A 17,748-nucleotide genomic window follows, 5' to 3' on the forward strand; every position below is an offset into this window, starting at 1 on the left:
GCTTAAATCCTAGGCAGAGCTGGAATGATCTGGGGAGACATTAAAGATGGAAACCACAAAAGGAGAAGCTTGAAGAATGATGCCATGTAAGGTTTCAGTGGAGAAAGAGAAGTGGAGCTCAGCAACTTGGGATCTGAGCAGTAGAGAGACAGAGTAAGCACCAGGAGAAAACCGCAAAACAGGAGTAGAGTTACGGAGTCTCAGAAAGAAAACTCTTTGGGCCGGGCGTGGTGGCTCACGTCTGTAATCCCAGCACTTTGGGAGGCCCAGGCGGGTGGATCACGAGGTCAGGAGATCAAGACCATCCTGGCTAATAAGGTGAAACCCTTTCTCTACTAAAAATACAAAAAAAATTAGCCAGGTGTGGTGGCACACACCTTGTAATCCCAGTTACTGAGGAGGCTGAGGCAGGAGAAACCCTTGAACCGGGAGGCGTAGGTTGCAGGCTCTACAGCCTGGAAAACAGAGCGAGACTCCGTCTAAAAAAAAAAAAAAAAAAACAGAAAAAGAAAAAGAAAAAAAGAAAACTATTTGGGGCTGAAAAGTAATTACTGGATTTAAAATGAGAAGATCACGCATAACTACTGGGAGAGAGGTTTCTACATACATTGAGCCATTTTATAAAGAGGTCTTTTATCTTTCTTCCACATTGCCCTTATACTTCGGTTCCGATAGTTTCCGTTGGAGTTTAGAAGGAAGAAAACAGGATTTTCTTTTCCAAATCCTGAACTCCTTTATGCATTAATCATATCCCCTCACCCAAAAATCATACTTACTCAAGTATTTCCTCCCTCTCGAACACCTTCAATATATTTACCCCAGTATTTTTTTCTCTTTTTTCTTCATATTTGTACAGGGTGGTCCTATCATCACTCTTTGAATCCTGAATTTTAAAGCTATTTATTTCTTGGTTTTCTTTGGCAAATATTTTGTAAATCCATCTACTCAATATTTGTTTGCTGTTAGCCCTTGGTCCCAAAATTATTATTTAAAAAAATATACAATTACTTTGTTGAGACTAGAGTCTGTATATTCAGCTACATCCACTCAATTGCCAAATCATTTTACTGTCTTTATTTACACAATTATTTTACAAACATTTGACAATACCACACACATATTTTTTTAATTGCCCCTATGTGATTTTTATGATACCATACCCACATTTTTAAATAGCATAAAGATCTTAGGTGCTATTTCATGATAAACAGTCATAGGTAAATGAGTTAGAGAAAACTCTGTTACGTAAAAGGAAAAAAAGTAATACACTTCTTTATTGCCACAATCTAAGAGCCTTCAATATGCTAACTCTACTGAGGATTTCTTTTTTCTTTCTTTCTTTTTTTTTTAATTGAGGATTTCTAAGAGGAAGATCATTTGGTCACAAACCCCCCCGCCCCCCACTTCACCCTTGTATTCATATAATAATGAATCTCTCCACTAATTTCCACTCACTTACTTTAAAAAAACATGTCTTGTAATACTTCCATTTTCCCTGCCTTCTAAGGATTGCTGTCTTCCGAGGTTTGAAAAAGAAAAGGAGATCAATATTTCCTGAGCAACGATAAGCACTGGTAAAAGCATCAAAAAATTGGAATTATTATCCACTTCATAGATAAGAATATTGAGAGGTTAAGTGGTTCAACCAAGTACACTCAAGTCGTGAGTGGAACAACTATGATTTGAGTCATGTCCCTCGCATTTCCAAGTGAAGGAGCATCCTTGTCATCACACCAGTTTGCCTCTAGGTCTTAGGCCTGTACCTGCCCTCTGTGCTTTCAGTAGAAACTGGTATCAACTTCAACCTTTATACAAATGATTCATATATATATATATGTGTGTGTGTGTGTTTCTAGAAATAATTATTCTTGCATATTTAAGTCCTCTCTCACTGTGTATGTGCAATCTGTGTGTGTGCATTTTTATGTCAATTATTGATGTCAACTTTTTAATGTCAATATTATCCTATTCTCATTGGCCTAAAACCACAGAGTCCGAAATTTCAACTCATCACTATCCTGTGCTCTGTACATAAAGTTAGCTGTTAAGTCCCATTGTTTTATTTCCTAAAATGCTTTTTATGTATATTCCTTCTAATCCATTCCTAAAGTCATTCTTCTTGTATAGGCTTTCAAAACCCTTCCTGGCATAATTACAAAGTCTTCAAAAACCCCCAGCTTTCCCATTTTCAGTTCCTACATCTCATATCCTGCTATGAGGCAGATTACTTTATGTACTTGCTAAATTTAATAGACTCTAGTAGGTTTTAAATTCTCATTCCCCATACACCTCAGCTAAAAGAGTGATTTGTTTTTTATTTTGTTTTTCTCACAATGTAAATTTTTCATAACATGGTTGGCATAAAGAGGCATTGTTTCACAACTTTTGTATTTGTTTGCATTCCGAGTAGTGGTGAGGCTGAGTTTTCACACTCCTCTGTTAGTTTTTAGAGCCTCTGGAGCAAAGGCGGTCTCCTTGTTCTTTCATTGCTACCTGGAAAGAGTGTTAGTGCTTCTGTTCTCTTTAGAAATGAAAACAAAAAATGTACAAACATTACATGTTTCTGATGCAATCCTGAGATGGCACCTGAGATAAACAGACATGAATACCCTGATCTTAGTAATCCAAGTGTTAAGGGAAGCCAGGGAATTCACGTCTATTTGAAGAGATAGAATTTTAGTCATGAACAAGAGACATATAATCCTATTACATTTACACAGTTTGCAGTAGACTTTGAAATTCACATTAGCATTCCTGAAGGGAAGATAGTTCTGTGACTGAGAACCATGCAGCTAGAAGAGAAATTTCTTGCTACCAGTCTTACAAATGACTGCATTCACCAATTAAAAAAAAAAAAAAAATTACCTCCCACCCACCCATCTTCACATCCAACAACCATTTTATCAATGAAATATCTGCTGGGATGTGGGTGGGTAGAGGTGGAAGAAGGTGCTACTCTGTTCTTTGTATCATAGCTTATTACGTTAAAAACGGGAGGCTGGCACAAGACAGCATCTCTGAATCTGCAGTTAGTTCATCTTGTGTTACTAAAGCATCATTGCCTTAGGTTGGTCATCTCCTTTAATATTTATTTTTAATTTATCACCAATTTTAAAAAGTGTGCACATTCTACCTGCAGCAACCATAAAAGTCACAAATATAATCCTACCCTAAAACATGCAAAGAAAATGAAAAATACCTCACAGAATCATTATTCACTTAGATTAAAATGCAATCTTTGCTGTGAATCCAACACTTTACTCTCAAAACCAATGCCTCTGGTGTTATAAAACCCATCCTTTTGTTATAATCTGAAGATATTTTAATTTAGAAAGTTGCCCTATACTGTCTAATTTCTACATTTTAACCTGATCTTCCTCTCCTTTTACCACCTAAAAAATCATACTATTTAGGAGAGATTTTTTTAGGTTCCTTAAAATATTTATAACCTATCATTTGGTATCAGGTGCTAATTAATTAGATAAATCAATAAAGAATATTATGTCCTCCATATTTTACTCTGGTGTTCACGGCACAGTTCTCCCCAAGAATAATCCTTAATACAAAAATATTGGGGTGTAATCATTTTTTCTATGCTATGAACACAGTTATTAAAAACTATCTCACTAAAGTTATTAAAAATAGTGTGGTTAGATGAGTATTTGCCTGTTGCCTATATCGGCAACTTTGATATGTTGATTTGGACAGAGTTCATGTCCTCTCTTCTTCAAGTCCACGAGAAAGCACTGCCAAATGGCTTTGCCCTCTTAGAATACAGTTACATTTGTGGAAGGGGCACCTGGGCTAGGTTACAGTTGCTCCATATCCCCTACTGGAAATGCCCACAGCTCGTGGATAAGGTAGCTTGTTTTTGTCCAAGCCTTGAAGTAAATGGAAGAAACTACTTTCTTTCTCAGAAAACCTTTCTCCTCCTCCTCCTCCCATACTAAAAATAAAAATGGCTGTGACTATCTCTGTTTTCTCGCTATTGTTCAGTCATAGTTCAAACCTATATAGGTGCTTTGCTTTCTGAATCAACTGAAATGACTTTTTCCTCGTGATGTAGGTAGATGGCTACGGCAGAGAATAAAACTGTAGCTCGAAGGTTAAGTGACTATGATTCTTCCATTTGCAGAAGTAAAGTCCAATGTTCCAGAGGTATCCTTTGTCTCTGAAAATACAAGGATACCTAGCATCAGAAAGAAGAACACAACGAGCTGATTGGCTGCCTTGACATTTGGTAGACTATAATGACATCTTTATTTTAGAGTGTGTGTTTTGCTATATTTCTATGTATTTTCCAGACAAAAGTTGGATGATGAGCTGATGGTGGGTAATATCTTTAACCTTCTCTCCATGAAGATACCATAGCTGAGGAGAACACTTTTAATCAGAAAATAAGACTACTTAGATCTACAACACAAATAGTTTTCTCTGAATCCAACTCACGCAATCAACTTACTTGCCTTCGTTTTATATAAATATACACTTTATGTTATACATAATGTTGGAAAATCATACAAATTAATCTTTTTTTTTTTTTTTTTTTTTTGAGATCTTAGCTCACTGCAACTTCTGCCTCCCGGGTTGTAGAGATTCTTCTGCCTTAGCCTTCCGAGTAGGTGGGATTACAGGCACCTACCACCATGTCCAGCTAATTTTTGTATTTTTAGTATAGATGGGGTTTCACCATGTTGGTCAGACTGGTCTCGAACTCCTGACCTCAGGTAATCCACCTGCCTCAGCCACTCAAAGTGCTGGGATTAACAGGTGTGAGCCACCGCGCCTGATCATAAATCAATTCTTAATGATTCAATCACATATTACAAGCCTTAGTGAAAGACTAGATTATGAAATGTTATGTTAAGCATATCAGACAAAAATGGTAAATACACACAAATATATGTTTCTTACGGATTTTCATTTTTAAATACCAGGTATTATTGCTGTATAAGTAAGACTTTAGATCTCCATCATTTAACTTCTTCTGATTTCTAATTCCATTCAAAACAAACAAGCAAAAACTAAAGGTAATCCACAACTAATTTTGAAAGTGAATTATTTTGCTCATTTTTTTTCCCAGAAAAACATCTTTACTTTAAAGGGGTTCCTTGAATGCAAAGAAAGGCATACAGAATCTCCATCAAAACTATTGAGTAAGAAAACTGTGACAAAAACTAATTAAAGAAGAACAAAAAGATTTGACAGAATTTAGAGATCTGCCTCTTTTGGTCCACCTAAACACTGTTCAGTGAAAATAAACCAAAAAAGACTATAGATAGTTCAAAAAAGTCAACGATATCATAGACAAGATGATTTCGATCTCCAGTACCTACTCTGTATCCATTACAGTGCCATAATGCCAAGTCTGTCGCTGACAGAGTATACTCACGGGCTGATAAATGACCAGCAAGTTCGTACAAAAGAAAAATACTGGAAAGTCCATTAAGTCAGCTTTAAAATAGTGGATAGCAAAACAAAAAATCAGTCCCTAGCGCAATACACTCCACTTATAGAAATGACAGCATCTCGACTTTTCTCTCTCTCTTTTTTTAGTACTAAAGTTTTAGCATTTTAAGGGCAGTTTCTACAAAGTGTATTATTATGTTTAAATTTCTTCTTCTTATACTTTCATTTGCCATAAAATATAAGTCACTGTTAAAAATGTTACTCTGATAAAGCACAAGACTCTGGGCAGAAAGAATACTTGGGTCTTCTGGAAGTACGAGACAACTAGGACAATGAAACTCAAAATGCCCATCTTCCTGGAGATGGTGTAGACGTGTAGCTACAGTTATAACTCTATGTGCTGTTCTACCTTCTTGTTTTTCTTATTTTTTAACTGAAAAATTATTATACGAATGAAATCTTAACCATGAACCAATTAAACAGGTCAGCAACCAACGCACAATGAAATAAAACAAGTGGTACTTCTGTTTCTGGCAGTCTAATGGCACACAAATTCTGAAATATCCTTTCAAATGAAAAAGACTAAAGCATACGGTAACATATGTATTTTCTGAATGTATTGCTGGGCTGGTCTGAAAGTAAGGAATCCATAACACCCAAAACAAAGTGAAAGTATGAGGCCCTGCAAGGTAAACAAGAAAGACAAATTTCATCCCAAGGGTTTCTATTAAATCTTGAAGATGCCAGTTTTTACTTTTATGGATTCATAATGCACAGAAGGAAAAAAATATAAGGTTGGCTATGGAGAATCTTACAAAATTCCCACACTAGAAGCAATGGCAACTAACATTCACCCTTAGTGTTTAGGGATGAACTAGATAGAAATAAACTTGCTAGGCACAAGGTTTTGGCAAGACAACTTGCAATTCTAAAGCATAGCATTGGATAGCAAGAGAGGAGAATCCTTCATGAGAATGTATAACCTCAAGCCGGTCTTCCCATGACTTTATGGTATGAGTTCAAACTCCCTCTGGGATACAAAGAACTCAAAGACAAAATAAACTTTTCCAAATTGATAAAGGCTTTAAATCCTTAAATTAATTACATCTACAAAGATCCTTTTTGCAAATAAAGTCATATGTGCAGGTTATGATGATTAGCATGGGGACATGTATTTTTAGGAACCACAATCCATCCTATTAATATGCGTGAAGAAACAAGACCGTATCTGTTTAAACCAGCAAACAATGCTGACAGCAGAAGCTTCTTCATACAGTATAAAACAGGCAGGTCCCTCTTCCTCCCTTCCCCCACCTGAATTTCCTTCCTGGACCTAGCTTTTTCAGCATTTTACAATGTATTTACTTAAATAATCCCTTAGAACATTGAATAGATCACTTTATTGCATTATTATTATTGTTTGAGCCAGGGTCTTATTCTGTCACCCAGGCTGAAATGCAGTGGTATGATCACAGCTCACTGTAGCCTCAGCTGCCCAGGTTCAAACGATCCTCCCACCTCAGCCTTCTGAGTAGCTGGGACTACAGGCATACATTACCATGTCTGGCTCATTTTTTAAAAATTTCTATTTTCATAGACACGGGGTCTTGCCATATTATCCAGGCTGGTCTTGAACTCTTGAGCTCACGGAATCCTCTCACCTCAGACTTCCAAAGTGCTGAGATTCAGGCGTGAACCATCACACCTGGCCAGATTATGTTAAAAAATAAATTTTTACCAAAGTAGTACATATTCATAGCATTGAAACTTGAATAATGATAAAACAAATAATTACCTGACTCCTCACTTTGAGTCAATTATTTTTTACTGCTCTACAGTTTCTTCTAATGGGTACTTCATGTTTCTAAAAATATATTCATATAGCTCCATTAGCCAATTCCTTAATGATAGGTGTTTTCTACTGTTGTCTTTTTGAGGACAACACCTCCCAGGTCCCTTCACTAAACTCTCAATATTGTTGAATCACATTTTTTGCTTTAAATCCATAATTTAATGTTTTTGCTTTTATGACAATATATTCTTTATAGGTAAGCTGAAAAAGTATATTGTAACTATACCTCCTATCTACAACATTTTTATTTGAAGACATTTCTATGAATCTGGATAAGTGCTTTTATACCTATGAAATGCTTCTCAGTGCAATTGTCCAGGTCAAACCTGACAAATCCTCTATTCTTTCTATTGTTTATGTTAAAACACCCCTCCTGACACTTTATAGGTCTCCTGCTGTCACCACATGAGCCTAGTGAACAACTCGAGGCCTGTGAACAGCAGTGGTCCATGAATTTCCCCTCTCTTTCTTCCTAGGAATGCCAATGTCCTCTCTTCTGGGGAGGATATCCAGTGTGCATCCTGATTTATTCATCTTTGATGAGGCATATACTCTATTTACTTCTCAACACAGGATGCTTTGAAGGTAAGCTTTTGGAGATTTTGTTTTCTGCAAACATTTTCATGTTATCCTAATAACTGAATGATAACTTAATATGGACTTCTTGGTTGAAAATATTCTCATTCCACATTTAGAAGCTATTGCTCTATTTCCTTCCACTTTCCAATGCTGATGTGAAAAGTCCTATAATCTTATTCAAGAACTCTGGGTGAGAGATCATGCTGTTTACTCTGGAAGCCTTTAGGGTAATGACTTTACCCCATGTGGTCTGAAATATCACAATGACAAGCCTTGATATGGGCCTTATTTAATCATTTTGGCTCCTTAATGAGTATTTTTCTAGTATTATTTCTTTGGTACTTTTCTCCCCTTTATATTCTCATTTCTCTATCTTCAACTCTTAGCAGTTTAATGTTCAGAGGAAATCAGAGTCTCATAATTCCTTATTCAGAGTCTCATATTCCTTATTCATAATTCCTTTGATCCACCTGATTCAGTCTAGCCCCGCATCTCCACCCACCTCTGCTTATTGTCCAGAGTCTAAAACCTCTCTGTTTCCCAGAGAATACATCTCCATGCTCCCACAAGAAAAATAAAAGGTAGAAATCTGACTCGGTAGAGTGAAAGGTGAGGAACTTAAACAAGGAGGAATCTTGCTGCTCTTTGTTCAGACTTTCAGAGCTCCAGTTTTTATCTTCAGCTCCCAATACACACACACACACACACACACACACACACACACACTTGCACACTTCCTTCTGCAGAATGTGGTTTCTTCCTGGAGTTGTCCAGGATATATCATTTTATTTCCCTCCAGCTCCCACACCTTCACCCTTGCCAACACTTAGGTGTAATCCTGTTCTGCAAAGTACTTTACCATATCTCCATTTACTTTCCAAATTTATATATTATGATGTAGGTTACTGATGGCTCCTAATTACCTGAAAGTAAGTTTACTGTATTCCTAGTTCTTTGGAGTGATTTTTAAAGGAGATTGATTTCACTGGAGATGTATTTCGTTTTATTGTTTTGCATTTTCCTTTATGGTTCTTAATTTAAAGAAAAGATGGAGGTAGAAATGTCTTTCCTCCATGATCCTAAAATTGAAGACCCATCCTACTATGCTAAAAGTGCAACTTGCCCATCATCTAAACACCAGGATTGTTCTAATGTTGGTATCAAATTTAGAGAAAGTTCATTGCCTAATCTAAAGGACTATCAGGCATCCAGCTAGAAATGTTCATTTAAATTGAAATCCAAAGAGATTTCATATTCTAGAAAATATGAAATATCTTGCTTTTTATGTGATAATTCTACATCATTTACAAACAATATCCCTGCAGAATTTACTAAATGATTTTGTTTAGTATTGTAGTATCATAGAGTAACAAATTCAAGGTACTATTTAAACTGTACACTACATAAAGGTGCCACTTTTTAATAGGGTTCCATCCATGGAGTAGATATTGGTGATTTGGATATTCTGTAACAATTTCCCAGCAGAAAGTAGTCAAAAATCTTAAAATAACAATATCATATTATTACAATAATTTAGTGATATATAAAAGTAACGTGTCTTAAGAAAGTGGTTCATTCTTATAATCCCCACGGAAGTCTTAAATCAAACTACCTGACCAATCAATTTCATCTATACATTTTTTGACAGGGGTATTATTTCCAAAGGATGACCTATGTAACAAAAATAGAAACTTAATTCTAAATATGCCTTGTAAAAGAACATTAATTATGAAACCAGTATACTTTGATTGATTCCACAAGTTCTAGAATAATGCGCTTCATATCAAGCTTCATATAATTGGCACCTAGATTATGAATGAAATAGAAAAGTGAACAGTCTGATGATTCTGAGTACTGTTCAGAGATTTCCCACACCTTCTAGACATTGATGATAAAAGGCAGTTCTACTCAGGTCCAGAAGCTTATTCATATGTCTTCCAGAAATTTTAATACTTCCTTTGTATGCATTTGACATATAAGATACGAGTATGTATATGACAATTATATTTAAGCAATATCCTATGATCATTAAGATTAGTCAATTCATTCAGTTATTCTTTCATTCATCAACAAATATTTAATTAGCACCAAAAAATCTAAAGTATACAGACAGTTGAATTTAATCTTGATATAACCTTCATTCACAGATACCAGGTAATATCTAATATGTATTTGGAACATGAGCATTAGTGTATGCTATGACTGAGAACAGATATTTGCTTATATTTCTTTAGTCCTTAGGTACACTAACTGGTTATAGTTAATCTAATATAAAATGTTAATTATGCCAAATCCTATTTATATTCAACATCAATAAATATAAATAATTCAAGCCAATAATATCACAATTCATTCAAGTATAAAAATAAGCAACACATATGAGTTACATAATATTAACTTATGTATTAATAAAAATCTATGTAAAAATCATCTTACCTCTTGTTTGTAACCCCTTTCCACAGGCTTCACTGCTGCCCATTATTCCCTGCCGGACAGACTCTGGCACTAAGATGCAAGGGCTCCATTTCTGTGGCTTCCACCTGTGATTACCAAAAACAATAGACTAGAAACTTCACTGTGATCAACATGCAGAAGAAATACTTAGATATGTTTGAAGTTTAAAAAAACATAAAGACAGTAATTCAATAAAACTGGAAGTGAAACCAATGTCATAAAACCAAGCTTTGGCAAGCACTAGAATAACAATAGTCCACTCTACCCCAGATTCATGATTTAGGCAGTAATTCAATGTTTTTGAATTGGTACTGTGGCTAATGAGAAAAAACTGAAATTGGATATTTTGCACATAAACTTTGGTTAATATAGAAAAGTGGCAATAATAAACATTAGAGGCACAGATCAGTCTAGAGGGTCTAGTTCTTTATGCACTTAAAATTGTTTCAAAAAAAAATACAAGAAAAAAAGAGAGAGAAAATCCTTATGTCCCATTGGTGCGTTAGAGAATCAAGGTTTGAACATCGATAAGCTTGAGGTATGAACTTCACATTAATCTTCTGCTTCAAAATTTTTATAAGCTTGAGGTACAAACCTTCACACTTAATCCACTGCTTCCATTTATAAGGTGTTTCCAAGGTCTTCTGAAGCAAATCAAACATCTCAATAGGTTATAGAGTAAAAGAACGGGCACCATGGACCTATCTTATCCGATAGTTCATCTTAGGAAAGAGGAATGGACCTGCGTTGATAAAATACCATGATTTCTAGTCCTCAGAGGATACAATCCGGAAGGCAATCTTCTCACTTTCTACTGGCTTTTCTTTCTCAGGTCAACAAAACTCTCTTTTTATGACTCACAGGGCAGATGATGACTTGTGTCCTTCACAATATTCCAGAAAACCCCAACCTTAAATCTGTCTCTTCACAATATTCCAGAAAACCCCAACCCTAAGTATAACTACAGATTCTGCTCTTTCACTTAGTACATTTTAACCCTTTTCATATGAGCCAATACCTCTGATAAGAGAACTACTTCAAAAAAGGAAAGAGAAACATTAAGCAAAACATCATTGACCTCATTCAAGTGGCCTTCATAATGGGAATAGCTGAAGAGTTGGGGGGAAAAAATCAGGAAACAGCTAAACAGGAAACCTGTTACATTTAAAGAAAGCATCTATTAATTTTAGACTGTTATAAATTTACTTTATACATGAACAGACACATTCCACATGATTCCAAGATACAGAAGCCAAAAGGTAAGGGATTTTAGTCCAACTTTTGAACTAAAATATGTCATTCAGTCATTTAATTTCCTTAAATTGAGTTTACATAGGCTTTCTTGACCAAAGTGAGACCGAGGAGTTCAATGTCCTTTACCTTGGTGAATAGACTGAAATGGAGGAAAGAAATTTTTGGAATTCCTTTACTAAACTTTCAATTTTAAGATGATAAACCCAGGTTCAGAGAGGTTACATGATTTGTCCCAGGCTGTGCAAGTCAGGACAGGCCAGTTGCCAGTCCTGTCTCTGGATATTCAGCCACATCCTCTTGGCAACATCTTATTGCCAATTCTACATAGGGATAAAGTTGTCCGTGCTGTCTTATCTACTGAATGTACTGAGAGAAGTTCAAATTCACATGACAGATTAAATAGGCATTTTGATTGTTTTAATTTGGTAAACATGTGAATATATCACCTTAATGGATTCAGAAAGAAGAATCAGAAGAGAATGATAAAATCCTATGTTAACTCACTTCCTAAGACAATTTCCTCCGTAACATACCAATAAAGGGGAAAGCAAAATCTAAATTGGAACTATATCACTCAAAATTCAAGGATGTTTCATGAAGGAGCAGAGATTCATGCTGATAACTTGGATACATTTTGAACTACGCATCAGGAAAAATGGCACAATGATCCAATTCATACACAGTAGAACTGATTTTTGGGGAACAAGGCAGGAGGTCATTGACAGCAACTAGCTCAAACACAAGTAGCTAAATTGAAGTGCAATGGGAGAGTAAAATGAGTGGACAAAGAAATGGAAGATCCCACTAACAGTTTTTTTTTTGATTTTGTCTGATTATAACAACCCTGGGTTCATAAAAACGTCTAATAATATTTGATTTGGCTATTTTTTTTTCATTTGGATACCTTCCTTGAGAGCTCTTTTGCTGGGCTCAGAAGTTTCAATATTTAGACATTGTACAAAAGGATGAATATTGACAGTGTTTCCACAATGGCCCTGTGGTTAATGAGAAAAAAATGGGAGTCTGGGCATGTTCCCAGTGTTTATTTACATCCTCCCAAAACTGGTCATAGGATAAAAACAATGAAAGTAAAGGACGATAAAATCAATAGTAATTTAGACTTCTTCACAATATCTTTCTTCTTTAAAAAAAGGAAATAACTTGTACTCTCTCAAATAATTAGCCCTTGAATTTCACAGCTTTAAGTTTAGTTTCTCAAATAATTAGCAGAAACATGGGACATTTTTGCTGAAGGCATTTTTAAGTGTGCTGATAAAACCCATATTATTTTTAAGACCACGGATTATTTTCACAAATCAGTAAAACCCCATAGAGATTGAATTTATTCCCAATACACTTTAAAGTAGCATTTCAATCAGATTTAAAATTGTCAGGTGTTAAAAGGGGGGAAGTTTGTGAGTAAGCAAAGAAACCTCAAGTATTATTTTTATCAATAGTAAACACTAATTTGCCAAGAGGGAATATACAGGGAACATATATAGTTTAAAAGTTATTCATTTTCTTTTTGTAATAAAAAATTTTATCCATAAGTTAAACTTTTTTTTTCTAATTGAATGGTTTCTGAAATTGTGTATCACAAAAATTGAGAACCAAAAACATTTTTAATTAAAATAAACAAGGGAGTACAAATTTGCTCTTAATTCTTGACTAAAGATGTTAGGATGAGAACAATAGAATGAAGGTAAGTTACCTCCTGCGTGTGTGTGTGTGTGTGTGTGTGTGTGTGTGTGTATGTGTGTGTGGTGTGTATTCCTTCTCCCAGCCCCCAGATAACAACCATAACAACCTCATCCTGAATCTCTTTCGAACATGATCCTGAAAATGGATTGCTTGGTGGCGTAAGTCAAGCAGCTCACTTACGGTCAAACATGCTTCCTTTCCCCCCTGTTAATTAGACTTTCATATTCTCTACTCCTCCCAAATATGTTCCAGATAAGAGGGTAAGAATAGTAAAGTATTTGAAGATATGTAAATCCCAGATCCCCTCTTACTTCTTATTTTTCACCAAATGACCATATATTATATGAAAGAAAATAGATTATAATTTGTAGTAGGTCTAATGATAATTTTAAAAGTTAACTACTTACCGATATATAGGACACAGGGAGACATCTTCACACTCTCTCTCCTCATATAAGGTATCTGGGCATTCCTGGCCTCCACTGGCTGCTTCTTGGATGATGATTCTGTATCGAGACTGTTTTATTGTGGCATTTCCTGAAGTAAAGGAAAAAGAAAATTAAATAGTGCCCTTTTATGTTGATGTAGATCAAAACCCAGGTAGCAACTGAGAGAGAGATAAAGTAAGCACATGTGGAAAGTCAACCTGGGAATGACAATAACAAGCAAAGACCAAGAGTTAACACTCCATCTTACTTTTATGAAATAAACACACAATACTTAACAATGGTGATTTCAAATATAATTATTTCCCACTGTCTTAATATGTTTAATTAGAATCTACCTTGCCAATGGCATAAAACTTTTTTGACATGATCAGAGGGGCCCCAGAAGTCCTCTTTGATCTCCAAACAACAGCTGAAATCGCTGGTGTTTTATTATTAGCAACTCAGTCCCTTGAGTAAGGGATTTCTCCATCCAGGCCACTTTTTATAATGCAAACAAAACATACCTATAATAATTAATATATTAGTAACTAATTTATGGATATTAGTTTATTAGATTTCTTATTCTTTATAACCTCATAACCTTATAACCATATGTATATAATTGGAATTTAGGGAAGAGGCACTAAAATTGGGAAAGAACAAAATATTGTTTACTTCAGGGTTTTGCTGAGAAGTATTAATAGGAACATCAACAAAAAAAAACTGATGTTCACGTTAATGTGTTGAGGTACTCATTTCACAATCTTTAGATGCCTTCTGAATCAACACCAACAACAAAAATCAATTATCATTAAAGTGCCTAGCAACTATTTCAATTACTATTGAAATTGAAATAGTTGAAATAGTCTATGTGGAAGATAGACTATTTGCACTATAAATACAGACACAAATCTCTGACCTACAGACCTTACAATTAAGCAAAAAGAAAAGGGGCAGACATATACACAACTAGTTAGAAGACACTGCAGTGTGAGCAGTGTCAGAGAGTGACACAGGGTTAGGTAGGTATAGAAGAAACAGAAATCATTTTAGAATTTGGCAACCAAAGAGGTCTCATGAAGGAGACAGATTTTTATCTGCTTTGAGGGCCTTGATGGTTAAATAGAAAAAAATCATATATATATATATATATGAATGAAATCATATATATGCACATATATGAATGAAATCATATATGTGCATATATATGAATGAAATCATATATATGCATATATATATGAATGAAGCCATTCAGGCCAAGGAAACACTTTGAAGAAAGGCACTGAGATGTAAGAGTGCAAGGCATTTATTTACAAAGACAGACATGTAATTAACTACATTCAGAAGGAAGGTATGTGAGTATGGCTCTGGGTGTGAGCACATGGGGAAGGTGGGAGAGAGGGAGGAGCACAGTGAGGGTTTTAAAGAATGGAGAGAAAAGACAGTGTAGGCAAAGATGGAATCAACTGGTAGGTTTGGTACAAATAATGGACCTACCCATATCAAGATGTTAACTTACAGAAAGCCAGTACAATGAAATAAGAATTTATTAAAATTATATATGCATTTTTAAAAAATCATGAATACTAGAAGACTCACAGTGAGAAGCAACTCACCCACTATGAAAGCTTCCTTACTCTCTGTCTTGCTTTTCAGAAGGAACACTTTCAACTGCTTCTGTATTTAATTTTTCTATGGTTACCTCCAAATCTATAAATACTATGCTTATGTCATTACTTCTTGATTTATGAACTTCAGACATTACGTATTGACTTTCTGCAGTAATTGACAATTTACTTTGTACCATCTTTCAATCTTTGATAATGATGTTGCTATTTTTATGCCTCTACTGGTTACTTAATAACCCATATTTTTTTAAGTCCTACCCCTCACTCCTGTCCTCCATCAGACCAGTCACCACAGCTCGGCATAGTCCTCTTGGGTAGAGGAGCTTTCTCCCTGCCACCAACCACCTTCCTGCTACATTAGGTCATGGCTCACAATGTCATGTCATCAATTTCTCTACTTTTTGGTCTCACCCATTAATGTTCTGTCATCCATAAAGATCTCCCCTCCACTAATGGTCCTCTCCTTTTGTTTTTGAGAAGGAATTAGGGCTTTTAAAATTCCTTTCCTATCATTTTAAATGAGATTCTCAGAAGGAGGAGAGACCAACAACTTCGCACATCTCATGACTTTGAACTGGAAGTTAAGGAGATGTACAGGATCTTTTCCATCTGTTCCCCAAGATCCCCTTTGTCCTGCTTTAACCTGCTTTATACCCATAGGTGGGCTGCATTGGTGGCCCCCTGCCTTATTGGTTTCTGTTTGGCCTTTGCCAATGGGGGGATGGGACACACAAAAGAAAAGAATAAAAGGGCAAATGAAGAGATAGAGACATGAAGGCATTTATTCCACCAGATTCCATCCTCTGTATTGCCTCAAGTTATCTCCCTACCTCTAACGAAAGCCACAGTTCCTATGGAGAGGCATTTGCTTATAGCTATTAAATACTTTTCTTTCATTCCACTAAATGTTTCTCCCTCCATCAACTTTATGGCTCTTAACTTTCACTAGCCCAGGTACTAAACCATCATACCCTGTAAGTCTACCTTAACACTTCCTATTCCTTTGTAAATAGTCCCTTCATTAAATCTTCCTCAGTTGCCCCATTTGAGTGGGCTACCTCTTTCCTGGCAGAACATGCCAATAAAGTCAAAGGAGAGATGCTGCTATTTGAAAGAATAGATGTTGTAATTGGCCCCTTTTTAAATGTAGTTAAGGTTCCGTGAGGAGTTCAGAAATAAACGCTTAAAAAGAAAAAGAGGGTTGCCAAGACAGGTCTGCCTCATAATAATATAAAAAGCTATCTTTACTTGGGCGGGAAAAATCTTTTGTAAATAATTATGCCTTTAGGAAAAAGTCTCTTCGCCTACTCCCAATTAATACCAGTTATACTGTACTATCTCTGTTTAGCCTATACTGTACTGTTTAGCTTTAGAATGTTTACTTGAGTGTGGGTTTGTGTGTATGTGTGTTTTGTCCAAATATTATCTTAGGAGTTTGTAAATAAAGATTGAAAACAATAGAAAAAAATGAAAGGAATGCCTTCACCTCACACGGAGAGAGAAACCCTAAGGGAGACTACGTATACAGCATGGATCAATACTTCTCCCTTTACACTAAACATGCACATGCACACACCATATACATATGATACACACCACACGCTGAAGTAGTCTGCCTTTATGGTGCGACTCCAGGTAAAATAATCTAAAGTTTGAGAAAAATAGTTGCACTGACTTTCATGCCCTACAGATATTCGGGTGGACGTTGAAAAGGATAGATCCTCCAGTGAAAATCAACATTTAGTATCGAAGTAAGATTTTCCAGAGGAGAAACTGATCACCACTGTGCATAAGTGAAGAAAAATGTATGCCTTTGGAGAGAGAGAGAGAGTTAAGGGATGATCCTGAGCTAGAGAAACAACACCAGAGATGGGTGAACTACCTGTTAAGAGTCTTTCTTTCTTTCTCTCTCTCTCTCTTTCTTTCTTTCTTTCTTTCTTTTTCTTTCTTTCTCTCTCTCTCTCTCTCTCCCCCTCCCTCCCTCCCTCCTCCGTCTCTCCCTCCCTCCCTCTCTCTCTCTCTCTTTCCTTGAACTTTGCAATGGACATATATAGCATTCAATTTTAAAGAATTTTCCTCTCCTTATGATGTAAATGCCTCAAATTATGGTCAAACCTATAGCAGAATCCTTTACACACAACAGACTTAAGTGGTGTTGTGGGAAGCTCAAGGGCAGGCGGTGTACACTTGGGATAGAGCAGTCAATGATTTTCTCATTTTTGTCCAAGGCATTTAAACCAGAGCAACTCCAACTTGAATAGGGGCTGGGTAAAATAAGGCTGAGGTCTACTGGGCTGCATTCCCAGATGGTTAAGGCATTCTAAGTCACAGGATGAGATTGGAGGTCAGCATAAGATATAGGTGATAAAGACCTTGCTGATAAAATGGGCTACAGTAAAGAAGCCAGCTAAATCCCACCGAAACCAAGATGGCCACAAGAAAG

The 17,748-nt window shown here is 35.9% G+C and overlaps 1 protein-coding gene across 1 annotated transcript in view; it reads right to left on the reverse strand.

The window, feature by feature from the left end:
• Positions 1-17,748, reverse strand: part of THSD7B (thrombospondin type 1 domain containing 7B) — a 927,497-nt gene that overhangs the window by 402,386 nt on the left and 507,363 nt on the right. Inside the window, 2 exon segments of the mRNA XM_033231647.1 lie at positions 10,277-10,380; positions 13,657-13,786. Of these exon segments, the coding sequence (XP_033087538.1) occupies positions 10,277-10,380; positions 13,657-13,786 (234 nt within the window).

This window comes from Trachypithecus francoisi, unplaced genomic scaffold (assembly GCF_009764315.1).
Source record: "Trachypithecus francoisi isolate TF-2019V2 unplaced genomic scaffold, Tfra_2.0 Lachesis_group13, whole genome shotgun sequence".
NCBI classification, from domain to species: domain Eukaryota; kingdom Metazoa; phylum Chordata; class Mammalia; order Primates; family Cercopithecidae; genus Trachypithecus; species Trachypithecus francoisi.